Source organism: Bos mutus, chromosome 5 (assembly GCF_027580195.1).
Source record: "Bos mutus isolate GX-2022 chromosome 5, NWIPB_WYAK_1.1, whole genome shotgun sequence".
Classification (NCBI taxonomy): domain Eukaryota; kingdom Metazoa; phylum Chordata; class Mammalia; order Artiodactyla; family Bovidae; genus Bos; species Bos mutus.
This window is the reverse complement of record NC_091621.1, coordinates 4,367,881-4,394,748: the sequence shown is the minus strand read 5'-3', so window position 1 is coordinate 4,394,748 and position 26,868 is coordinate 4,367,881. Positions and strand designations below refer to the sequence as shown.

At 44.0% G+C, this 26,868-nt stretch overlaps 1 protein-coding gene across 1 annotated transcript in view; it reads left to right on the top strand.

Annotated features, from left to right (window-relative positions):
* RFX4 (regulatory factor X4) overlaps positions 1-26,868 on the top strand; it is a 153,652-nt gene that overhangs the window by 32,600 nt on the left and 94,184 nt on the right. Inside the window, exon 4 of the mRNA XM_005893685.3 lies at positions 15,839-15,962. Within this exon, the coding sequence (XP_005893747.1) occupies positions 15,839-15,962 (124 nt within the window). The remainder of the gene's footprint in view (positions 1-15,838; positions 15,963-26,868) is intronic.

Below are 26,868 nucleotides of genomic sequence, written 5' to 3'. Positions count from 1 at the left end.
AAATGTTAACAGGATTGCAAAATTGCCCGCTGTAACAGCCTTACCATTTTATATACAGCCTCAGTACAAAATGCTTTAAAAAAAGAATGTTGCTCCACGACAGGGCATCTCATCCTTTGAGGTATCTTCATCCTTCATGTTGTCCCCTTTCTCTAGGGGTACTGGGCAGGCTCAGGAAGGGACCCTGGCCTCACCACCCAGGTGGTAGCTGCTGGCCTGACAGTGCCCAGCTCTCCCAGGATGCTTGGCTTGTTTCTGGGATTGGGTTAGGAGCCATCTGCTTCTTTTGCCTTCCCCAGCCTGGCTGCCAGCCCCCTCCCCATGGCCCCAGAGACCATCCCCGTTCTAAGAACAAATAATACAGCAGCCAAGCTGCCAAAAATAAGCAGAGTCACATGATCTGGAGGCAGCCCCCAGCAGAAAACAGGCAAATATTGTCAAATGCCTTCCGCCAAACACTTTCCAGCATCCTCGGTCATGAGGTTAGTCAAGCCCAACCCACTGGGGATGATGAGCCCTGCTGGAATCCTGGCCACACAATAACCTCTATTCACAAGGAGGATTTCGGCCGGGGAAGCAGCCCGTTGCACTGTCCTGGCCGGCTTGCGGCCAGCACATGTCCTCCTCCCTCTCACACACCTCTCCTGTGGCCAGTGTCACTCGGAGCTTCTCTGTGCCGTCAGAGTGGAGACACTTTCCCATCTGCAGTTTCCAGGGAAAGGAAGGCCCTTCCCCAAGGAGGGGAATGGAAGACCTGTCACTTACATGGGAGACATTTTCCTTTCTTTTGAAAAATAATAATTAGGCTTGAATGATTGCTAGGCTTTCCACATCTTAAAATCAATATGAAACAAGATAAATTTGGTGTTTCTCTTTAAAATGTCCTCAGAGGCCAGAGGTAGAAAATCAGACTGGGTACTGTTCCAATACTTTGGCCACCTAATGCAAAGAGCTGATTCATTGGAAAAGTCCCTGATGCTGGGAAAGATTGAGGGCGGGAGGAGAAGGGGACGTCAGAGGATGAGATGGTTGGATGGCATCACCGACTCAATGGACATGTGTTTGAGCAAGCTCTGGGAGACAGTGAAGGTTAGTAAAGCCTGGTGTGCAGCAGTCCATGGGGTCACAAAGAATCGGACACAACTAAGCGACTGAACAACAACGAAGCACAACCTTATTTGCTTCCATCATATAAGTTAGACCACCTCCTTCCAGAGAGAGAGGCTAAACATTCTTAGCTGTGAATGTAACCAGAAGTGATAGATAATGGCGGCATCTAGCCCATGTGACTTAGTCCTGCTAGAAACCTTCACCTAGAGAGGGAGAAAGATAAACAGGACAACACGAAGGGTGTAAATGTCTCAGAGAATGAGATGCTACGTTGCAGAGCCAGGTTCTTAATTCTAGAAAATATTTTATGCTGTGGGTGAAGGTATAAAATGGTAAAGCCTTTTGAGTGGGCAATTTTGCAATCCCGTGAATTAAAAACATGTTGATATATGCATCCACGCCTGGATACTGACACGGAGAGACACTTCCCCAGGTGTGCAAGGGAGCACCTATGATGTTCTCTGCAGTCCTATTCGTAATGGTGAGGTAGAGTTGAGTAGACAGGGACTAGATGGAAAGGGAAGATTGAAAGGGGTGGTTTATGCTACCGTAGAGGATGGTGCTGAAATCTTCTCTGCTGCCAGTCGGGGCCACTAGCACTCTGACTGCCAACCCCTAGCCTAGGTCCCAACAGATGGGTTAGCAACAAGACCAAACTTGCGACAGTCTCCTATTACACTGCCTAGTTTCTGTTAAAAAAAAAAAAAAAAAAAAACTTGATTAATCAAAAAATGAACAGAGCGACTTTGATGCCAGACCGTGGCTAATGCCAGGCCTTTCGGGAATACCAATTCAGTAGCTTGTAGGAGAGAAACGAGATTTGGATTAGATTACTCCAGATTCCGGTCCACTTGAGTCGTTACAATGGCAGAAATAAATCCCTGATTCAGTCCATGGCTGAGCACTGACCAAACTAAACAGGTTGAGCCAACACCCGTGGTGTGCCAGGCTTACCCCAGCTGATGTCACCAACCGAGATCCTTGGATCCCATGAATACTTGTAGAGGAGGCCGAACTGTTACCCCTCTTTGAAGAGGAGGAAAACAAGGCAGAGGTTCCCAGTCTCACTCTACCCAAGTGGGGGAAATGCCTAACGCCTAAGAAGACCCTCAACCAAGGGGAGCCGGGGCCAGCCGAGGTCCTGGGAGAAATACCAGGGACCCACCTGAACTCATGTTTGTCTGAAGACAGGTTAAGTGTTAGTCATTCAGTCATGTCTGACTCTTTGCAACCCCGTGGACTGGAGCCCATTAGGCTCTTCTGTTCATGGGATTTTTCTAGGCAAGAATACTGGAATGAGTTGCCATTTCCTTCTCCAGGGGATCTTCCCAACCCAGGGATCAAACTCAGTCTCCTGCATTGCAGGCAAATTCTTTACCATCTGAGGCACCAGGGAAGCCCATGTTTGTCTACCCAACAGCAAATCTTGGATTTAATTGTTTGTTCAATAAAATAGATTTGGTGGGGTTTTTGTTTGTTTGTTTTGGGCTTTTGGGGAATCTGACTCAAGCCTACCCAGAGCCCACGTGAGCCACCATTTTGAACTTATTTATCATCTGGTGATCGTCCTTCCAACTCTTTGTGACCCAGTGCAACATAGTCCATGGAATTCTCCAGGTCAGAATACTGGAGTGGGTACCCCTTCCCTTCTCCAGAGGATCTTCAAACTCAGGGATTATACTCAGGTCGCTGGCATTGCAGGCAGATTCTTTACCAGCTGAGCCACAAGGGAAGCTCCTTCCTCAGTGATCAATGCAAATGAATAGAGGAAAACAACAGAATGGGAAAGACTAGAGATCTCTTCAAGAAAATTAGAGATACCAAGGGAACATTTCATGCAAAGATGGGCACAATAAAGGACAAAAATGGTATGGACCTAACAGAAGCAGAAGATATTAATAAGAGGTGGCAAGAATACACAGAAGAACTGTACAAAAAAGATCTTCATGACCCAGATAATCACAATGGTGTGATCTAGAGCCAGACATTCTGGAATGTGAAGTCAAGTGGGCCTTAGAAAGCATCACTACGAACAAAGCTAGTGAAGGTGATGGAATTCCAGTTGAGCTATTACAAATCCTGAAAGATGATGCTGTGAAAGTGCTGCACTCAATATGCCAGCAAATTTGGAAAACTCAGCAGTGGCCATAGGACTGGAAAAGGTCAGTTTTCATTCCAATCCCAAAGAAAGGCAATGCCAAAGAATGCTCAAACTACCACACAATTGCACTCATCTCACACGCTAGTAAAGTAATACTCAAAATTCTCCAAGCCAGGCTTCAGCAATATGTGAACCATAAACTTCCAGATGTTAAAGCTGGTTTTAGAAAAGGCAGAGGGACCAGAGATCAAATTGCTAACATACACTGGATCATCGAAAAAGCAAGAGAGTTCCAGAAAAACATCTATTTCTGCTTTATGGACTATGCCAAAGCCTTTGACTGTGTGGATCACAATAAACTGTGGAAAATTCTGAAAAAGATGAGAATACCAGACCACCTGACCTGCCTCATGAGAAACCTGTATGCAGGTCAGGAAGCAAAAGTTAGAACTGGATGTGGAACAGCAGACTGGTTCCAAATAGGGAAAAGGAGTACATCAAGGCTGTATATCATCACCCTGCTTATTTAACTTCTATGCAGAGTACATCATGAGAAATGCTGGGCTGGAAGAAGCACAAGCTGGAATCAAGATGGCTGGGAGAAATATCAATAACCTCAGATATGCAGATGACACCACCCTTATGGCAGAAAGTGAAAAAGAACTAAAGAGCCTCTTGATGAAAGTGAAAGATGAGAGTGAAAAAGTTGGCTTAAAGCTCAACATTCATAAAACTAAGATCATGGCATCCGGTCCCATCACTTCAAATAGATGGGGAAATAGATGGGGAAACAGTAGAAACAGTGACTGACTATTTTTGAGGGCTCCAAAATCATCACAGGTGGTGACTGCAGCCATAAAATTAAAAGACGCTTACTCCTTGGAAGGAAAGTTATGACCAACCTAGACAGCAAATTAAAAAGTAGAGACGTTACTTTGTCAACAAAGGTCCGTCTAGTCAAGGCTATGGTTTTTCCAGTAGTCATGTATGGATGTCAGAGTTGGACTATAAAGAAAGCTGAGCCCTGAAGAATTGATGCTTTTGAACTGTGGTGTTGGAGAAGACTCTTGAGAATCCCTTGGACTCCTCCCTTGGAGGAGATCCAACCAGTCCATCCTAAAGGAGATCAGTCCTGGGTGTTCATTGGAAGGACTGATGTTGAAGCTGAAACTCCAGTACTTTGGCCACCTGATGCGAAAAGCTGACTCATTTGAAAAGACCCTGATGCTGGGAAAGATTGAGGGCAGGAGGAGAAGGGGACGACAGAGGGTGAGATGGTTGTATGACATCACCGACTCAACGGACATGAGTTTGGGTGAACTCTGGGAGTTGGTGATGGACAGGGAGGCCTGGCGTGCTGCAGTTCATGGGGTCACAAAGAGTCGGACACTAGTGAGCAACTGAACTGAACTGATTGTCCTTCCTGGGTTCCCATCTACCTTCTGAGAAACTGTCAGCTTCCTAAAAGCAGAGGATGGGTTTGTGTCTCCTTGTTGACTGCTGTATTCTCCAGTGCCTGGCACATAGTAGATGCTCAATAGATAAACACTGACTCACTGAGCAGATGGATATCAGTCCCTAGCACAGAGTGAGAGCTTTATAAGGGTCACCCCTGAGTTCATACTCCAAGGCAGGCTTTTTCCCCAGCCTTGTGATTTGGGGCAAGTCACTTTAGCCTTCCATCTCTTCCTTTACATCCTGGGGATAATGTTACCCATCTTGAGGGAATAGCAACAGCAAGCATGAGCATCTCTGGTACAGAGTAGGCCCTTGAAAATATATATAAATCAAATCTGTTAATGTAAACAGGTTTCCCCTTGACCACCCAGGTGTTGAAGTTTTTGTAAAAAGTTTTTTGAGGAACTTTCCCTGGCTGTGAGGCATGTGGGATCTTAGGCCCCTGACCAGGAATCAAACCTGCATTTGCAGGGGGTGTGGGTTTGATCCTTGGTCAGGGACCTACGATCCCACATGCCTCAGAGCCAAAAAAATAAACATAAAACAGAAACAATGTTGTAACAAACCCATTAAAGACTTTAAAATTAGTCCACGTTAAAAAAATTTTTTTAAGTTTTTTGTTTTTTGGATCTGTGCAAAAGCTTGCTTTTCTTCCCCCCATCCCCACTCCCTTCCTCTTCCTTCTATCTGCTGTGTTACTGACCATGTTCAGGGCACAGTGCTAGGAACTACACTGACTAAATAGAAATGTGCTTTGGTCCCAGTCTTCAAAGAAATTTCAGTCTAAGATGTGAAGCATTACCTGAATATTCCACAATAACACAGTTACCCTCCATACTGATAGTTACCCTCCATTGAGTGATTGGCATATACCAGCTGGAGGGCTGAAGGTTGTGCATGGATTCTTGTTTTACCCTCACAGCAGCCTTGGGAGATGAGTATTGGATACCATTCCCTTCATTTTCACAGATGAAGGAAGTGAGAGTCTGAGAGTTCAGGTAACATACCTGAGACAGTAGTGCTTGTCAGTGATGGAGGAGGATTCCAAGCTCAGTGATCCCTGATGTAACACTGCTTTCTCTCAGTGAAGCTGTTAGAGCCATGAAAAGATGGGAAGAGCCCTGGAAATCCCTAGGAGGCAGTGAGAGCTTTGGGAGCAGAGGACACATCTCAAGTAAGATGCTTTCTACAGATATAACTCAGCACTCTACTTATTATCAAATGAATGAATATGTGAATTTGTCAAGGAAGAAATTAGTGTTTAGCAGATGGGGCTGTGTGGGAATTAAACATGGCTTCATGGAAGAGAAATTTCAGCTGAGCATTGAAGAGTGAGGCTCAAAAGAGGGAGTCCCCTCCGGTAGTGGGAAGGCCAGGGAACATGTATAGTAGGGTGGAATGTGGCAGGTGTGTTTGAGGAGTGGCAGACAGTCCAGGGGTCTGGAGAGAAGTGTCTATGTAGGGGAGTGAGGCCAGAGAAGCTGGAGATGCAGAAGTAGTTAGGGTCAGAAAGAAGGAGCTGTGGGTGTCAAGGCAAGGAGTTTGGACTTGTATGAGAGATAGAGAGGAGCCACTGAAGGGATTAGACTATTGTCTGGCTCTGAGTGCTTAACTAGTTTATTTTTCCCACATATTTTACAGTCTCAGATCTCTCTGATAACCTCAGTAATAAATTATGATGTTTAGCAATTTAAAAATAAAAGAATCCTGGCATCTTTTTATTGTTCAGTTATTGTGTCCAACTCTTTGTCACCCCATTTACTGCAGGACACCAGTCTTCCCTGTCCTCTGCTATCTCCCAGAGTTTGCTTAAACTCGTGTCCAATGAGGGGGTGATGCCATCTAACCATGTCATCCTCTGTCATCCTGTTGTCTTTACTTTTGGTAAAATAGAAGAAAAAAGTTTCTGTCCCAGACACATCTACAAGGACTTGAGAAGCGGAGGCTGGACTGAATGCCCATGTGCATATACAAGAAAAATAGGTTTAAAATGAGAGCAGAGGGAGAAATTATGCTACAAGCTGAGACATCTGCTCTTCATTGTAAAGCACTAATATGAAGCTTCCAGCATGTGCCCCCAGATGCTGTGTGCTGAAACTTAGTGAGGAGGCCTTTTGACAATGTATACTGCAGATAATGATTTGTGTTGGCGAGTGGATTGAGGTCATTATCCCTCCATAATAGGATAGGCTCAATTCAAATATGATCAAGTTGTTAAATAGAAGATCAGAAAATGGAAGAAGTAGAATGTTTTTGTGATCATTAAAGAAAAAAAAAAAATCCAGGTATAATGGAGTATTGTTCACCATGCCAGACTAATGATGTTCTGTAGAAGTGGGGAGGAAAAGGGGAAATTTCATCAGATATGAAGAGATATAATTAACTGCCTTTCTTTCTGCCATGCCTTGGGCAGGGAAGCTGGCATTCCAATTAGCAACTTCGGTTCACGCACGGACCTTCTGCAGTTTGCGAGGAGGTTTGGGGAACGGTGTCATGATGCTATTCCTGTAGAAACTCATCAAGCATCAAAGTCGCCCTTAACGCCAATTACATCTCTTTGCTCCTAGAGCTTATTAAAATGCTTCATAGTCATAAGCCACCTAGATACCTTGAGGCGAAGAAGCTCCAGTAAGAGAAATGAAACGTGGATAAGAATGTGGTTATTTTAGAAGGCTGTGGCCTTTGGCAGGTGGCTGCTTCGTTAGCTTAGCCTGTGTGAACCATGACTGACACCCATATGATTCAAACTGCTTGTCGTAGCTATGGTTTCAGTTAATGACGTGTATTTTAAACTTGATCTCATATTTAATCCTGATTCCATGAGTGACCAGATTTAGTGAGCAAACAAGCCGCATAAACAACAAATAGAAACTGAGGCACAGGGGCTTAGGTCTTCCCTGGTGGCTCAGAGGTAAAGAATCCCCTTGCAATGCAGGAGACGCAGGAAACAAGGGTTTGATCCCTGGGTTGGGAAGATCCCCTGGAAAAGGGAATGGCAGTCCACTCCAGTATTCTTGCCTGGAGAATCCCATAGACGGAGAAACCTGGTACAGTCATAGGATCGCAGAGTCGGACACGACTGAAGCGACTTAGCACAGGGGGTTAAGTAAAGTAACCAGTGAGTGGGGGAGCAGAAATTTACCTGGGAGCCTATGCCCTTGAGCACCACATTTGGAAGCATTATCCTTCTCACCACCCCCACCCCCACCCCCATAACTTGCCTTGTTGTCATTTATTAATCATGGGGATGGAGCCCCCTTCCACCCATTCAGCCCAGTTAAACTTGAGGGCTTCCCAGGGTGCTCCCACTCTTCTCACATCTGGCATGAGACCCACACCCTATGTGCCCCTTCAGCCACTCCTTCAGTCCACACTCCATCATTTCCTGCCCCAAGTATTAAAGTCACTCCAACCTGATCTCGTTTGTTCATTCATTCATTTGACAGGTACTAGTGTCAGCCACTATGTGCCAGGCTTCATTAGTCCCCCTTGTCCAACAGGTACTAGGTGAGTTTTCCAGAGAATAAATTCCATCATGGCACTCCCATGCTTTGAAAAGTTAAGCTTCCTGTAGTTTTAAAGATCATATGCTTTTTGTAAGATGAATTCCAAATGGTTTGAAGTGCATGTTTGCTGAATGTGTCTATGGATTTTTCTCGCCAAAATTAATTTTAGGAAATCATTAGCAAAGATAAGCAAAAAGTGGTATTTCCCTGCTCTGAGTCTCTGGTTATGCACTGGTTATGGGCAAGGTTCCAACTGCCCAGGTTGTTCTTGTGTATGCATTAGACTGGAAAATGTCCCACAACACAGTGGCCAAAAGAGTTGAAGTAAAGTTTTCTAAGGAAATCCCTTAATGGAAATCTCAATAGTCTAAGATGAAAATTATGAGACCTGATTGGGTTGTTGTCTTTTTTTGTTTTTAACATTCTTTTATACTCAATCTATTGCTGGCAAATACAACATACTAAATTTTCAGTTAATGCTAGTTACTGTTGTTGATTACATTTTAAATTTAAGTATAGTTGATTTACAATATTGTGTTAATTTCTGGTATACAGCAAAGTAATTCAGTTAAACATATATATTTGTTTTCATATTCTTTTTTATTATTGTTGATTATAGGATATTGAATACAGTTCCCTGTAGTATACAGTAAGACCTTGTTGTTTATCTGTTTTATATATAATAGTTGGTATCTGCTAATCCCAAACTCCTAATGTATCCCTCCCCCACCCCATTTCCCCTAGGTAACCATAAAATTGTTTTCTATGCCTGTGAGTCTGTTTCTGCTTTGTGAATAAGTTCATCCGTATCGTATTTTAGATTCCACATAAGTGATATGGTATTAGTCTTTTTCTGACTTACTTTACTTAGTATAATATGATCATCTCTAGGTCCATCCATGTTGCTGCAAATGGCATTATGTCATTCTTTTTTATGGCTGAGTAGTATTCCATTGTATTTGATAACATTATTATTATTCCTACAGCATCCTAGAAACACCTGGGTATTCCTGGCTCTGAATATTTTTTTTTTCCAGTTCTCTCGGTACCACTCCATTGCCTTCTGAAAATAACACTATCATAGTAACTTATTTTTTAAAATATTTATTTTATTTTTGGCTGTGCTGGGTCTTTGTTGCCACTCATGGGCTTTCTTTAGTTGTGGCAAGTGAGGGATATTCTGTAGTTGCTGCGTGAGGGCTTATCATTTCAGTGGCTTCTCATGTTGCAGAGCACGGGCTCTAGGGCATGTGGGCTTCAATAGTGGCCGCCTGTGGGCTCAGTGGTTGCAGTTCAAGGGCTCCAGAGAATAGGCTCATTAGTTGTGGCGCACATTTGCCCTGTGGCAAGTGGATTTTCCTGGACCTGGGATCAAACTGGTATCCTTTGCATTGCAAGGTGGATGCTTAACCACAGGACTATGAGGGAAGCCCTGACACTTGAGGTTTTATTTTCTCTATTTCATGCCCAGCTGTTGGAGGTCCATGCTTGGAGCAGGTACTTAAGCAAGTCACCAAGGATGCAGGCTTCCTCTTGCTTCTTGCACCCCAGTCTTTGTCCTGTGGCTTTTTATCCTCAAAGTGGCTGGTCTACATCCGGGTACTGCTTTTGGCTGTGGGCATCTGTGAGCAACCACTGAGGGTTCACCAGCACAGCTCCACAGTAGAGCTGGTCGCCTCTTACTGACAGCATACCCCACCCACGGCTGGCTGTGCTCTTGCACTTGATCCAATTCACCCTGACAGCTCAGTTGGTAAAGAATCCGCCTGCAATGCAGGAGACCCCGGTTCGATTCCTGGGTTGGGAAGGTCCCCTGGAGAAGGGAAAGGCTACTCATTCCAGTATTCTGGCCTGGAGAATTCCACGGACTGTATAGTCCATGGGGTTGCAAAGAGTTGGACACAACTGAGCTACTTTCACTTCACCATGCAGCTGCTACTGGTATCATCTGCCCTGGTATACTTCCTTGCCCAAAGTCCAAGGTCCTGAGTACTCCCAGAGGGCCTGATGGCAGAGGGATTTTCTCTTGAAGCAAAACCATTCTCATAGTAACTCTTCAACTCTGGAGGTTGCTAACTCTTATGTCAAGCCATATTCTCCTGTGTGGCATTCAAGAATTCTCCGTGCTCCCACAGTTCTCTCGTTGTAGATACTGCTTTACACACCCCATTCTCCACTCAGACCAGTGTCTCCATCATCCAAAGCTTGTGCCACATTGGTCTCTTATCCTTGCTGTTCTCCTTGCCTGGAATCCCCTCCATCTACCATGGCAGAATACCACAGTGGCTCAGAGTGTGAAAAACTCTCCCAGTTACTAGCTGCATGACCATAGGCAAATGAATTTCATCCTCTGAGCCTCAGTTTCCTCATCTAAAACATGGGCATAGCACTTCCATCATATGGTTATTGAGAGATAATCCATACCCAGTGCCTGGCACCTAATAAGAGCTCAACAGATGATACTGTTTTTGTTGTTGTTACAAAGATGGAACCACAGTCATCTGTTCCCATCTTCACGGTAATTTCTCTGTTTTCCCACCTTCCTCTGTACCTGTGGTTGGGAATTTGTTGTGCTTCAATATTCTTATTTCTGTGTGTTATTCTCCCTCAAATAAACGGCAAAGTAAACTAGGGCATAGATTGTGTCTTATGTCAACACAGGAGCCTACAGGAGGCAGACAGGGAACAGAAAATAGATTGAGTGTAAGAAAAATAGTGAGGAGGGAGGACTCTGGCCAACCCCAGGGTGCATGTAACTCTGGCCAATTGTTGTCATGCGGGAATATGGGCCGAAAGCTGCCAGATCTCAGCCTTTTCAAAAGAAGCCAGAAATCCAGCTTCTTATGTGAAATGTCCTGAATTTTAAAAGTTGGGCCAACACTGTTCAGGCCAAACAAAGAATGTTTGTGAGACCCCACTTTGTGAAAGCTGCATTTTTCAGATGATCCCCACGAGTTTGTGCATAAGCTGGTTGTTTGGACCTTTGAACTTCACTTTTCTAGGGAGACGATACTGTGAATGGCATTTAGGGGTCCATTAAAAGGCTGACCCCCATTCACACCAGCCCCAAGGCTCAGGATAGAGCCTAATCTAATCTCTAAGTAAAACCTAATCTCTAAGTGAAACCATTTTTCCACAGGGTAACACCCTTTGAGTTCTGATTCATGATGCTGGGGACACACAGAATGTAAGCCGTTTCAGGACAGGGCCTTTGTTTTGGTCACCACTGATTCCTTAAAGTCTAGAACACTGCCTGGCACTCAAATATATTTGTTGAGTTGAAGATGACCTGTATCTTTATCTGTCTACGCTATGTGCTGTGTTAAGTCACTTCAGTCATGTCCGACTCTTGGTGATCCATGGACTCTAGCCCAGCAGGCTCCTCTGTCCATGGGGATTCTCCAGGCGTGGATACTGGAGTGGTTAGCCATGCCCTCCTCCAGGGGATTTTCCCAACCCAGGGATCAAGCCCACATCTCTTACGTCTTCACATTGGCAGGCGGGTTCTTTACCAGTAGAGCCATCTCAGAAGCCCCTTTATCCACTGTCCACCATTCATCAGCTCTCCAAGCACAAACAAGGACGATTCTGTGTACCACGGCATCCCCAGCACCTGGTGGGTGATAAGAGATCAATAAATACTTGCTGAAGGAATGTATGACTGAAACAATCTATCCAGCAAACATTTACTGAGCACCTGCTGTGTACCCAGAAGTCTGCTGGACTTTAAAAACGCAGAAGTGAATCAGACACCACCCTAGCCTCAAGGAATTAGGTTGCCTAGAAGGGATTGCATCAACTATTTCCTGGAACACTTCTAAAAACTGTCAGGCGTTACTCAGCGTTCCCCTTCCCGGAAGAAGGGGGAGTGGGTGAGATGACCTGGGACCGGTAGGTCAGCACAGGCGTCTTCACTCTTCTGAGCGTCCCTTGGGTTGTTTGGCTGTCTGCGTCATCCGCGCACTTGGAATATGAAATGATTGAGCTGACTTTCTCTCAGGCACATGTTGCAATGAGCCAAAGGACCACTGCCCTTTCAAGTGGGCACCTTGGGAGGCCGTGTCCTCATTCCTCTTCAGTTACGACAGCGCTGAACCACTTCTTTGGCAAGTGCCCTCGGAGAAAGTTAGAAGCCACTCGAGGACATTTGTTTCATTGCTTTAGCATCATGCCTTATTTCTGACCCCCTAGAAAAAATCACTGGGAGAAAAGGGTATTCCAGTTACTTAAGCCCTTAAGCTTGGTTCCAAATGACTTGGGATTATTTCCTAAAATTCAATTCACCATCAAAGGAGAAATATTTTCTGTTGGTGAGTTTATTGAACAGTGTGTGCCTCATGGTCTGGTGGCAGCAGGGCTCAAAGAGAAGTCCCCAAACTGTCATATGCCCCAGCAGTTTTGTTGAAAAAGAGGTTTAACCTTCCAATGTGTCCATGACAAAGGAGGCTGTTTCTTTTGGATGTTTACATTCTTCTTTTTTTATTTCAATAGTGAAAACTTTTATATTTAGACAGCCAACTGGACTCAGTTTAGATGATCCCAATTTTGTTTTCAATATCCAAAGTATCATAGTCAGGAGCTGGTCAAATGTATGCCTTTTCCTCTCCATCAGGTCTGATCAAGGTGTGACCTCAGCCACATAAATGTCATAGAGCTTCTTCATAGGCTGTTGTTTTTTTTTTCTAACTTTTTATTTTGTACTGAAAAGTGAAAGTGTTAGTCACTCATCGGTATCTGACTCTCTGCAACCCCATGGACTGTAGCCCTTCAGGCTCCTCTGTCCATGGAATTCTCCAGGCAAAGAAAAAATACTAGAGTGGGTTCCCATTCCCTTCTCCAGGGTATCTTTCTGACCCAGGGATTGAACCTGGGTGTCCCGCATTGCAGGCAGATTCTTCACCTTCTAAGCCACCAGGGAAGCCCCATCGGGGAACGGCAAATTAACAAACAATGTTGTGATAGTTTCCGGTGAAAGTGAAGGGACTCAGCCACACATATACTTTGTATCCATTCTCCTCCCAAAGAAAGGCAATGCCAAGGAATGTTCAAACTACCACACAATTGCACTCATCTCACACGCTAGCAAAATAATGCTCAAAATTCTCCAAGTGAGGCTTCAACAGTACATGAACCAAGAACATCCAGATGTTCAAGTTGGATTTAGAAAAGGCAGAGGAACCAGAGATCAAATTGCCAACATCTGTTGGATCATAGAAAAAGCAAGAGAGTTTCAGAAAAACATCTATTTCTGCTTTATTGACTACACCAAAGCCTTTGACTGTGTGGATCACAACAAACTGTGGAAAATTCTTTAAGAGATGGGAATACCAGACCACCTTACCTACCTGCCTCCTGAGAAATCTGTATGCAAGGCAAGAAGCAAGTCAAGAAGGAACAGTTAGAACCAGGCATGGGACAACAGACTGGTTCCAAATTGGAAAAAGGAGTACATCAAGGCTGTATATTGTCACGTTGCTTATTTAACTTATATGCAGAGTACATCATGTGAAATGCCAGGCTGGATGAAGCACAAGCTGGAGCCAAGATTTCAGGGAGAAATATCTATAACCTCAGATACGCAGATGACACCATCCTTATGGCAGAAAGCAAAGAGGGACTAAATAGCCTCTTGATGGAAGTGATAGAGGAGAGTGAAAAAGCTGGCTAAAAATTCAACATTCAAAAAACAAAGATCATGGTATCCAGTCCCATCATTTCATGGCAAATAGATGGGAAACAATGGAAACAGTGAGAGACTTTATTTTCTTAGGCTCCAAAATCACTGCAGATGGTGATTGCAGCCATGAAATTAAAAGACGCTTGCTCCTTGGAAGAAAAGCTATGACCAACCTAGACAGCATATTAAAATCAGAGACATTATTTTGCCAACAAAGGTCCATATAGTCAAAGCTACAAAGCTATGGTTTTTTCAGTAGTCATGTATGGATGTGAGATTTGGACCATAAAGAAAGCTGAGTGCTGAAGAATTGATGCTTTTGAACTGTGGTGTTGGAGAAGACTCTTGAGAGTCCCTTGGACTCCTCCCTTGGAGGAGATCCAACCAGTCCATCCTAAAGGAAATCAGTCCTGAATATTCATTGGAAGGAGTGATGCTGAAGCTGAAACTCCAATCCTTTGGCCACCTGATGTGAAGAACAGACTCATTGGAAAAGACCTTGATGCTGGGCAAGATTGAAGGCAGAGGAGAAGGGAGTGACAGAGGATGAGATGGTTGGATGGCATCACCGACTCAATGGACATGAGTTTAAGCAAGCTCTAGGAATTGGCGATGGACAGGGAAACCTGGCATCCTGCAGTCCATGGGATTGCAGAGTTGGACATGATTTAGGACTGAACTGAACTCCAAACTCCCCTCCCATCCAGGCTGCCACATAACACTGAGAAAAGTTTCCTGTGCTAGGTCCTTGTTTATCCATTTTAAATATAGCAGGGTGTACATGTCCATCCCCAGATCCCTAACTATCCCTATCCCTCATCCTTCCCGCCGGCAACCATAAACTTGTTGCTGAAGCCTTCACAGCCTGTTTAATTTGGTGCTGGTTGCTCCTGACATTCACAGTGAACACCAACGTGCTGTTGTCTTCTGTTTTCTTCATGGCTGACTTAATGAGGGGGAACTTGGTGATTGGATGTCTGAGTTTTGGTGTTTGAGTTAAAGAGGGGAAAAAAAACTGTCTAGTTTACTCTTATGTCCCCAGTATCTAGCACAAATTCTGAACATCTAAGTATTCAAAAATGTTTTATGGAGAGGGAGAGTGGATGATAATGAAGTCCAACACCTACTAAGTGCTCACCACATGCCAAGCCCCATGCTGGTTTGTGTCACACATTACATCTGATCAACAATCAGATGCAACAGTCTGGCAGTTACAGTTGATACCTCCAGAAAGAAACTGAGGGCTGAGGTTAAATAACTTGCCCAAGGTCACCAAGCCAGCAAGTGCCAAAGCTGGAATTTGAACCGAAGTGGAAATTCTCTGGGCTTCCCTTGGTGGCTCAGACAGTAAAGAATCTGCCCACAGTGTGGTACCCTGAACCCCTAGCCTATAGTTATTAAGAAGGTAATGGCTCTGGAATCATATGATATAATCTCAGTACAGCAGGGAAGGTGAGCCGAAAGAAAACAAGCAGTTTAGCCCCCTGCCGTGGTCATAAAACCTCTCTCAGTGAGCAGGTCAGAGCCCCTCGAGCTTCCCAGCCTGTCATGGGGTGTTTGTTTTCCCTGGCTGTCTCACTTTGTTGCTCTCATTAGCCAAGAAGCTCCAAGATTTTGACACCTATTAGAGACGGCTACACAGTGGGTAGCTTGGGTAAAGGGGGGCACCTGCAATATTCTGTATCATTGCTTGGAGTTGTGGGGAACCTGATTCACCCAGAATGCAGTCAGGTCAATGACCCCAAAGAGGAAAGGGATTAAGAATTTGCATTGGAAAAGTGACCTGAGGTAGTACCCAAAGGGGCCAGGAGTCTGATCCTGCCAACTCCGTGCCCGACCTTAGGCATATTGCTTTGTCTTCCTGGGTCTCAGTTTTCCCATCTGTAGTAGAAGAGTTATTTCTAAGGCCTGCCCAGCTCTGGAGAAGGACTAGAAAGAACAGGTCCTTCTTGCTTGGGTTCTCTCATCACGCTTTTATTTCCCCAGGCTGGAGGAGAACTACGAGATTGCAGAAGGAGTGTGCATCCCCCGCAGCGCCCTCTACATGCATTACCTGGATTTTTGTGAGAAGAATGACACCCAGCCTGTTAATGCTGCCAGCTTTGGGAAGGTGAGTCCAACCTCACCTAGCTTATTCCTTTTCTTCCCCTTCTCAGTAATGGATGTGTAGTTCTTAACCATGTTTTAAATAATTCAAGTTTTTTTTAGGTTACCAAAGTAAATACTTTGGTTACTTTGCCATTAAAATGTCAAACAATTGTTAACAAAGTAGTACCAAACCTAATGCCAAAACAGAGTAATACCAAAGATCAAAAACTTCAAACAATTCAGACATGTTGTAAAATAAAAGTGAACGTCTACCTTGAATTTCCTCAGTACTCAATTTGCAAACAGTAACTTCTTTTCTCTGAGAGGTAGTTCTTGAACTGAAAAGTATGTTATGTGGATGTCAGTGGGACAGACTTGGGTTAGCAACGTGAGAGACTTGGAGAAACTGTGAAGAGGGCTTGCATCATCAGCGTGGAAGTCCAGGAGTCCTCAGCTGGAGGCAGTACAATCTGTCCTAGCACTGCAGACCTGACTGTTCTCTATCCACTTTTGATGAAAATACATTCCACACGTTTTCTGTAGTTATCTCTACAGAAAGTCCTTACCACTGAACATTCATATTCAGCAGCGCAAGGCAGGCAGCTGGAACTTTAAGATTGACTTCATTGTACAGCAGAAACTAGCACAACATTGTAAAGCAATTGTATTCCAATGGAAAAAAAAAGATACTTCATGTGTTTATTTGATAGATAAAAACCTAGATATTTTAAATCCTGAAAGCACTCAATTTGAGTCAATATGTCTAAACTCTTTCTCCTTTTATTAGCTTCTTTTTTTTACCACGTATAATTTTTTTTTTCCTGCATCTGCCAACAAAAAAAAACAGGCAGTCTTGTCCAGCACCATTATTCCTTACCAGTGTTCTGAGTGGGAGTGTAGTGGACTGAAACAACAGGAAGATGTTTAAGTTTCAGAAATTTCCTTATCAGATCCCCAACAGATATATCATGAGCAAGAAAAAAACAGCAGAGCATGTTAGGCCTGAAGCAACCACACCAGAGAGTTTGAAACCAAGTGGCTGAGAACTGGCTTCACTCAAAAAATGTGAAGATGCTCGGTGGTGATTTAGGGAGGGAAAAATGTTTGTGTGATGGGTTAATGCTGGTTCTCCAAAGCGAAAAGAACTTAAAAAAAAAGTCAAACAACTTTTGCCGGTTCATTTATTCATTTGGGCAGTATTGACTGAGACACGCTGTGTGGGAAGCATTATGGCAGGCAGTGGGACTTAAAGGGAACCTGGTCTGGGTCCCCCTGTGGAAAGGCTCGCAGACTAGGGAGGGGGACTGTGAGCCCTCAGCAGTGGGAGAAGGAAGAATCCAGATGGAGAGCATTCCTGTTCTGTGGTCCTGCAACATTCTCTCGTATTCACATGCACCCTGAGTGACTGTGATGGAGAGTCCAGATAAAGCCTCTCAGATAGGAAGACAGGTTGGGTGAACCAAATGACCAAGAATCCCAGCTCTCCTGGACTTATCACATAACTTTTCTGAGCCTCAGTCCTGTCAGCTCTGAAAAGGGAATTAACTCCTGCATTCTTCCCAGGGATGTTGCAAGATACACAGGAGAGAACGGTGGTGGCTGATACGGCCTACCATGCTATCAGTCATCTGGTTGCTCAGATACTTAGTAACACCTACCATGTGCATTACAACTGTTGTTCTTATGAATTCTCCATGAGATGCTTGTGCACAGATACAAATAGCCATTGGTTAGCTTAGGCTTTGAAACAAAAACAAACCAAAAAAATTCACCATTTCTAGAAACTCCAATTTGCCTGTGTAAGGACCTTCTATTCCTTTTTCTCTCAAATCTGTTGTCAGCTCAGGGTTTCCTTGATCTTGTGATCTAGGTAAAATCAATTTATCTCTGACCCCTTCCTCCTAGCACCTCCTAGACCCCCTCCACCTAGCATTCCAAGTCTTAAATCTGCCCCCAGGATTTCAACAAGTCCTAGGGTGTTTGCATCCTTCAGTTCAGTTCAGTTCAGTCACTCAGTTGTGTCTGACTCTTTACGACCCCATGGACTCCAGCACACCAGGCCTCCCTGTCCATCACCAACTCCCAAGTTTACTCAAACTCATCTCCATTGAGTTGGTAATGCCATCCAACCATCTCATCCTCTGTTGTCCCCTTCTCCTCCTGCCCTCAGTCTTTCTCAGCATCAGGGTCTTTTTCAAATAAGTTCAGTTCTTCCCATCAGGTGGTCAAAGTATTGGAGTTTCAGCTTCAGCATCAGTCCTTCCAAAGAATATTCAGGACTGATTTCCTTTAGGATGGACTGGTTGGATCTCCTCAAAGGGAGGAGTCCAAGGGACTCTCAAGAGTCTTCTCCAACACCATAGTTCAAAATCATCAATTCTTCGGCGCTCAGCTTTCTTTATAGTCCAACTCTCACATCCATACGTGACTATTGGAAAAACCATAGCCTTGATGAGACGGACCTTTGTTGGCAAAGTAATGTCTCTGCTTTTTAATCTGCTGTCTAGGTTGGTCATAACTTTCCTTCCAAGGAGCAAGCATCTTTTAATTTCATGGCTGCGATCACCATCTGCAGTGATTTTGGAGCCCAGAAAAATAAAGTCAGCCACTGTTTGCCATGAAGTGATGGGACCAGACGCCATGATCTTCATTTTCTGAATGTTGAGCTTAAAGCCAACTTTTTCACTCTCCTCTTTCACTTTTATCAAGAGGCTCTTTAGTTCTTCTTCACTTTCTGCCATAAGGGTGGTGTCTTCTGCATATCTGAGGCTATTGATATTTCTCCCAGCCATCTTGATTCCAGCTTGTGCTTCTTCCAGTCCAGCATTTCTCATGATGTACTCTGCATATAAGTTAAATAAGCAGGGTGATTATATACAGCCTTCACGTACTCCTTTTCCTATTTGCAACCAGTCTGTTGTTCCATATCCAGTTCTAACTGTTGCTTCCTGACCTGCATACAGGTTTCTCAAGAGGTAGGTCAGGTGGTCTGGTATTCCTATCTCTTGAAGAATTTTCCACAGTTTATTGTGATCTACACAAAGGCTTTGGCATAGTCAATAAAGCAGAAGTAGATGTTTTTCTGGAACTCTCTTGCTTTATCTATGATCCAGCAGATGTTAGCAATTTGATCTCTGGTTCCTCTGCCTTTTCTAAAACCAGCTTGAACATCTGGAAGTTCATAGTTCATGTATTGCTGAAGCCTGACTTGGAGAATTTTGAGTATTACTTTACTAGCATGTGAGATGAGTGCAATTGTGTGGTAGTTTTCTACCTAGAGCATTCTTTAGGGTCACCTTGACTTGGGACTCCTCCCTCTATATATACCACCTCTCTCTATACCTGTGCTGTTCAGTATAGTAGCCACTGGCCACATACAGTTGTTTAACTTAAAATTAAAATTCAGTTCCTCAGATACACAGTAGCTACATGTAACTGTAGGCTACCATATTGGACAGTGCCAATAGAACATTCCCATCTGCACAGCAAGTTCTGTTGGACAGCCCTATTCTGCACCATCACGAGCTAGGGATGGCACTCAGGGTCTTCTTTGCTTTGCACAAAGCAGTCCACAGAAGGCATCTGTGATCCTAACAGACTGAAGTTTGCAGTGGTGGTTTACACCCCAAACATTGTCCCATGGAACAGATGTCCCCATCTCAGAATGCTCCCTGGTCCTCCTTCTGCCAGTTCCCCAAAGCTGATCCCAGCCCTCTCTGCTTCCTCCTAGAGCTCCTTCTGTTCCCTTCACTCTCTCCTTCTTTCTTGGGATGACCTCCACCAATTTTCCTCTGCTCTCCAATCCTTGGTTCCTGCTGACATCTATACCCACAAGGTCTCATTTATTCCAAACGGCTTTTCAAAGTATTTTTCCAAATAGTAAGTTTCCTCTCTAAGAATTACAGTGCCAGCTGCTTTCAGAATAGTCATTTAAAAAAGCATCCAAATGCCATCTTATCTTCAGTCCCAAAGCAGGGACATACTCTAATGGAATTAAAAGCATAAATGAAAAATGCTCTCTGCAGCTGCCTTGCCATCGATTTCAAGTGCACTGGAAAGGAGGGCTGTCCTCCCAGCCACAGAGGACAGAAGGTGCCTACTGAAGGTTTTCACATTAAGTTTGTTGAATTGAAATCCCAGACACATTTGCCCTTCCTGAAGGCTCCGAGCAAGCTGCAGCTGCCATCTCCTAGAGAGAAAGGGACTAGTTGTTCTGAAAAACCTTGGAGGGGAATCGTGGACAGTCTCCCTTTGAGCAGTTCTGTCCGAACGTATGATTCATCTCTGAACTTTTAGCTCAGAACAAGCAAAGTTCACTATTTCGGCTTAGGTTTTAGAGAAAAATTAAACTGGTAGTCATCTTCCCATCTGACTTGTAAATGGGCTGAAATGAAACAGGCATTGGTAGTGAAGCTTTCCCAAAGTCACCTGGCTGAGATACTGTTCTCGATAAAGTGGATGGCAGCAATTGCTCTGCTGCAAGTGAGATCCGAAATAGAAATTCTCTCTCCAACACTGTGGCCAAGCTCCAAAAGCACTGGCTTCCAGTAATGTATTGACTTTGGGTCCTGGAACTAATTTAGGAATTACCGAGAATGCTGAGGCTGCTAGCTGAACTGGTCTTGTGCTTGCTCGCGCTATTAACTAGGGTCGTGAAAGGTCACCCAACTTGGAGACACTTAACTTTTCTGAGCTCCCGTCTCCTTACCTTTCCTTGGAAGCATCCCTCACCAAATTACTGTGTGGATAAAATGAGACTGTGCTATGAGAACATGTTTTAAAACTAAAATTCTCTACCAAGGGAAGAAATCACTATCTAGAATTGGCTCCATTCCACTCTGTCTCCTCTGTTTTATTGGGCTCTATTTTTTCCTTATCACTGTCTGAACTATCTTATATATGTATGATGTTACTAGTATATATAGTTATCTGTACTGTACTATAGTTATCTGTACTGTATTATACTGCGTGTGCACTCAGTCATGTACAACTCCTTGTGACTGCATGGACTGTAGCCCCAGGTTCCTCTGACCATGGAATTCTCTAGGCAAGAATATTGGAGTTGAGTGCCATTTCCTACTCCACGGGATCTTCACAACCCAGAGATCAAACCCACATCTCTTGCATTTCCTGAATTGGCAGGCAGATTCTTTATCACTAGTGCCACCTGTATTGTATACAATATATATATTGTATGCAATATGTAATTACGTATAACTGATGTGTGTGTATATATATATATATATATAAAAAGTTGCTTGTGTTTTGTCTGTCTCTTTCTTTAGAATGGAAGCTCCATGAGGACTTTTTTTGTTCACCATGCATGCCTAACCCCCTGGAATAGTGCCTGGCACATAGTAGGTCTTCAGATATTTGAAGACTGAATGATTTATATTATTGCTATTCACCAAGAACACTATGAATCATTCGACATATGGGAATTTTTTTAACCCATATGGTCACCATATGAAATTGGCACTGTACCCACTTTCCATTAGCCCACTTGCCAAGTAAGGATAAACTAGTTGAGGTACCAGTGTCCGTCCTTCCTATTCTGCCCTCTGACAACCTCGCAGGGAAATCCCGCATCCAACCATGGCATCAGGCCATGATCAGCCATCATATCAGTCCTGGATGGATTATTAAAACTCATTCTCCGCTATGAAAAAGCCCATGCATGTGTGCTTGGTCACTCAGTCGTGCCTGACTCTTGGCGACCCCATGGACAGTAGCCTCCAGGCTCCTCTGTCCATGGGATTCTCCAGGCAAGAATACTGGAGTGGGTTGCCATGCCCTCCTCCAGGGGATCTTCCCAACCCAGGGATCGAACCCAAGTCTCTTCTCCTGCATTGGCAGGTGGGTTCTTTACCATTAGTGCCCACCTGGGTTCTCTCCAATTTAAAACTTTCACCTGACTTCCATGGAAGTAAGAGTCTCCCTCTCTCTATGCCTCAGAATTTGCTCTGTGAAAGGGGAGGGGGAGTTTTTTTCTTTCCTATTCTGACTCCTCCAGGGTTAGAGGAGGGGTCAGTGGGGGAGGGTGGCTAGAGGAAAGCAGCTGGAGTCATTTTGCCCAGTCGGTGCTCTCCAAAGGCTCCTCCCAGCTATCAGTGTGCTCTGCTTGGATCCCCATCCGTGTGCCTGGGTGGGTGTCCAGCAGTGTGTTTACGGGCACCTCCTGTGGGTCCCCCTCCACTGGCTGCAGGGTGGTGCTCTCCAGCTGACCTCCCACTGCCCATCACTCTCGCTCCTTGCCTGAGGATTCACCCTGTGGCTCTGGCCTCGTGCTGGAGGGTTTTGACCAGGTCTCTGCGCACCTCGTGTTGCACTCTTATTCTCAGAGACACCCAGATGAGTTTCCACAAGTGTAATGAGTGTGGAACAGGCCAAACGTACAAATAGAAAATGGCTTTGCTTTGTTCCTCAACTGTGTTCTGGCCAAACTGCCTTCCTGAACCCCTGATGGTTTTGTGGCAGGTTGAATAGCTTTTTGGTTATCGACTGAAAAAACAAGCCTCTTTTCAATAATGTAGATGCTCTTGTAGACACTAAAGTCCAGCCCAGTGCTCCAGTTAAAACTGCAGTCTCTCATTTACTTCAGAACTCCTTCCCCTCAACTCCACCCCATGAGTGGCCAGTTGATGGGGGTTGGAAACCTGAAATGGGGGCGGGGGAGGGGAATGGTTTGACCTTCTGCTCATCCCTGACCTTTCCTTCCTGCTGCTGGTGCCTCCAGGCTTGCCAGGGTGAGAAAAAACATTTCCAAAGGGATAGCCCTAGTGCTCCAGCAGAGGCAGGGAAATAAATATTTAGAGAACAACAGAATTGTCAATTGAAACAAACACAAGGTAATAGGGATCAGAATTGGCCTACATCTGACATCATACTCAGTCAAACTACCCAATCTTATTAAAGACAATTCTTTTTAACAGATATTAGAAGTATCTGGGTGTGGGTATGTTAGTCGTGGAGTCGTGTCTGACTCTTTGCAATTGTGTCCGACTATAACCCACCAGGCTCTTCTGTCCATATGGAATTCTCCAGGCAAGAATACTGGAGTAAGTTGTCATTCCCTTCTCCAGGGGATCTTCCCGACCCAGGGATCAAACCCGGGTCTCCTGCATTGCAGGCAGATTCTTTATTGCTGAGCCACCAGGGAAGCCCTAGAGGTGTCTAGCTATGTATAATTATAAATACAGCATTCATGGATGTTTAATAAAATTAGTAAAAATAGCAAACACTTACATTAGTTCGGTTCAGTCACTCATTTGTGTCCGACTCTTTGCGACACCATGGACTGCAGCACGCCAGGCCTCCCTATCCATCACCAACTCCCGGAGTTTACTCAGTCTCAAGTGTATCGAGACGGTGATGCCATCCAACCAGCTCATCTTCTATTGTCCCCTTCTCCTCCCGCCTTCAATCTTTCCCAGAATCAGGGTCTTTTCAAATGAGTCAGCTCTTCGCATCAGGTGGCCAAAGTATTGGAGTTTCAGCTTCAGCATCAGTCCTTCCAATGAACACCCAGGACTGATCTCCTTTAGGATGGACTGGTTGGATCTCCTTGAAGTCCAAGGGACTCTCAAGAGTCTTCTCCAACACCACAGTTCAAAAGCATCGATTCTTTAGCATTCAGCTTTCTTTATAGTCCAACTCTCTCATCTATACATGACTACTGGAAAAACCAAAGCCTTGACTAGATGGACCTTTGTTGGCCAAGTAATGTCTCTGCTTTTTAATCTGCTATCTAGGTTGGTCATAACTTTTCTTCCAAGGAGCAAGCATCTTTTAATTGCATGGGTGCAGCAGTGATTTTGGAGGCCCCCCCCCCAAAATAACGTCAGTCACTGTTTCTACTGTTTCCCCATCTATTTGCCATGAAGTGATGGGACTATATGCCATGGTCTTAGTTTTCTGAATGTTGAACTTTAAGCCAACTTTTTCACTCTCCTCTTTCACTTTCATCAAGAGGCCCTTTAGTTCTTCTTCACTTTCTGCCATAGTGTAGTGTCATCTGCATATCTGAGGTTATTGATATTTCTCCCAGCCATCTTGATTCCAGCTTGTGCTTCATCCAGTCCAGCATTTCTCATGATGTACTCTGCATATAAGTTAAATAAGCAAGGTGACAATATACAGCTTTGATGTACTCCTTTCCCAATTTGGAATCAATCTGTTGTTCCATGTCAGTTCTAACTGTTGCTTCTTGACCTGCATACAGATTTCTCAGGAGGCATGTCAGGTGGTCTGGTATTCCCATCTCTTGAAGAATTTTCCACAGGTAATTGTGATCCACACAGTCAAAGGCTTTGGCATAGTCAATAAAGCAGAAGTAAATGTTTTTCTTGAACTCTCTTGCTTTTTCTATGATCTAGTAGATGTTAGCAATTTAATCTTTGGTTCCTCTGCCTTTTCTAAAACCAGCTTGAATATCTGGAACTTCATGGTTCACGTACTGTTGAAGCCTGGCTTGGAGAATTTTGAGCATTACTTTACTAGCATGTGAGATGGGTGCAATTGTGCAGTAGTTCGAGCATTTTTTGACATTACCTTCCTTTGGGATGGAATGAAAACTGACCTTTTCCAGTCCTGTGGCCATTGCTGAGTTTCCCAAATTTGCTGGAATATTGAGTGCAGCACTTTCACAGCATTATCTTTTAGGATTTGAAATAGCTCAACTGGAATTCCATCACCTCCACTAGCTTTGTTTATAGTGATACTTCCTAAGACCCACTTGACTTCACATTCTAGGATGTCTAGCTCTAGGTGAATGATCACACCATCGTGATTATCTGGTTCATGAAGATCTTTTTTGTATAGTTCTTCTGTGTTTTCTTGCCACCTCTTCTTAATATCTTCTGCTCCTGTTCAGTCCATACCAGTTCTGTCCTTTATTGATCCCATCTTTGCATGAAATGTTCCCTTGGTATCTCTAATTTTCTTGAAGAGATCTCTAGTCTTTTCCATTCTATTGTTTTCCTCTATTTCTTTGCATTGATCACTGAGGAAGGCTTTCTTATCTCTCCTCGCTATTCTTTGGAACTCTGCATTCAAGTGGGTATATCTTTCCTCTCCTCTTTCGTCTTTCCCTTCTCTTTTCATAGCTGTTTGGAAGGCCTCCTCAGACAACTATTTTGCCTTTTTGCATTTCTTTTTCCCTTGGGGATTGTCTTGATCACTGCCTCCTGTACAATGTCATGAACCTCCATCCATAGTTCTTCAGGCATTCTGTCTATCAGATCTAATCCCTTGAATCTATTTGTGACTTCCAGTGTATAGTCCTAAGGGATTTGATTTAGGTCATACCTGAATGGTCTAGTGGTTTTCCCTATGCTCTTCAATTTAAGTCTGAATTTGGCAATAAGGAGTTCATGATCTGAGCCACAGTCAGCTCCCCGTCTTGTTTTTGCTGACTGTATAGAGCTTCTCCATCTTTGGCTGCAAGGAATATAATCAATCTGATTTCAGTGTTGACTGTCTGGTGATGTCCATGTGTCTCTTGTGTTGTTGGAAGAGGGTGTTTGCTATGACCAGTGCATTCTCTGGCTTTCATAAGCCTCTTATCCTTCTTTATCAGAGAGCAGACAGACTGAAAACTACAATCACAGAAAACTAACCAATCTGATCATATGGCAGCCTTGTCTAACTCAATGAAACTATGACCCATGCCTTGTAGGGCCACCCAAGATGGATGGGTCATGGTGGAGAGTTCTAATAAAATGTGGTCCACTGGAGAAGGGAATGACAAAGCACTTCAGTATTCTTGCCTTGAGAACCCCATGAACAGTATGAAAAGGCAAAAAGATAGGACACTGAAAGATGAACTCCCCAGGTTGGTAGGTGCCCAATATGCTACTGGAGATCAGTGGAGAACTAACTCCAGAAAGAATGAAGAGATGGAGCCAAAGCAAAAACAAAACCCAGTTGTGGATGTGACTGGTGATGGAAGTAAAGTCTGATGCTGTAAAGAGCAATATTGCATAGGAACCTGGAATGTTAGGTCCATGAATCAAGGCAAATTGGTAGTGCAAACAGTAGATGGCAAGAGTGAACATCAACATTTTAGGAATCAGCGAACTAAAATGGACTGGAATGGGTGAATTTAACTCAAATGACCATTATATCTACTACTGTGGGCAAGAATCCCTTAGAAGAAATGGAGTAGCCATCATGATCAACAAAAGAGTCTGAAATGCAGTACTTGGATGCAGTCTCAAAAATGACAGAATGATCTCTGTTCATTTCCAAGGCAAACCATTCAATATCACAGTAATCCAAGTCTATGCCCTGACCAGTAATGCTGAAGAAGCTGAAGTTGAATGGTTCTGTGAAGACCTACAAAACCTTCTAGAACTAACACCCAAAAAAGATGTCCTTTTCATTATAGGGGGCTAGAATCAAAAGTAGGAAGTCAAGAAATACCTGGAGTAACAGGAAAATTTGGCCTTGGAATACAGAATGAAGCAGGGCAAAGGCTAACAGAGTTTTGCCAAGAGAATGCAGTGGTCATAGCAAACACCCTCTTTCAACACTTACATAGGACTTTCTACATATCTGGCCCTATTCTAAGCACTTTACATATGTCAACCTTGTTTAATCCCCCAAACAACTCTGTGAGGTGGTAATTGTTATTTTCCCCATTTCATAGATGAGTAAACTGAGTCCCAGAGAGGTTAAGTAATTCACCCAAGGTCAAAAAGCCAGTAAGTAGATCTGTGATTCAGAATGTGAACCTGAGAAGTCTGGTTCCAAAATCCATGTACTTAACTGTCTCCTTTACACAGAGCAAGTTATTTTTAGGGTTAGGGTGGGTATGTGTAGAGGCAGGTTTTGCCTAAACAATTGTCCTTTAGACTTTGGTGTCATCATTAGCAGTCACCTGGACACTTACACGTGATCAAATTTAGGAGTGAAGTCTTGGCCTCTCC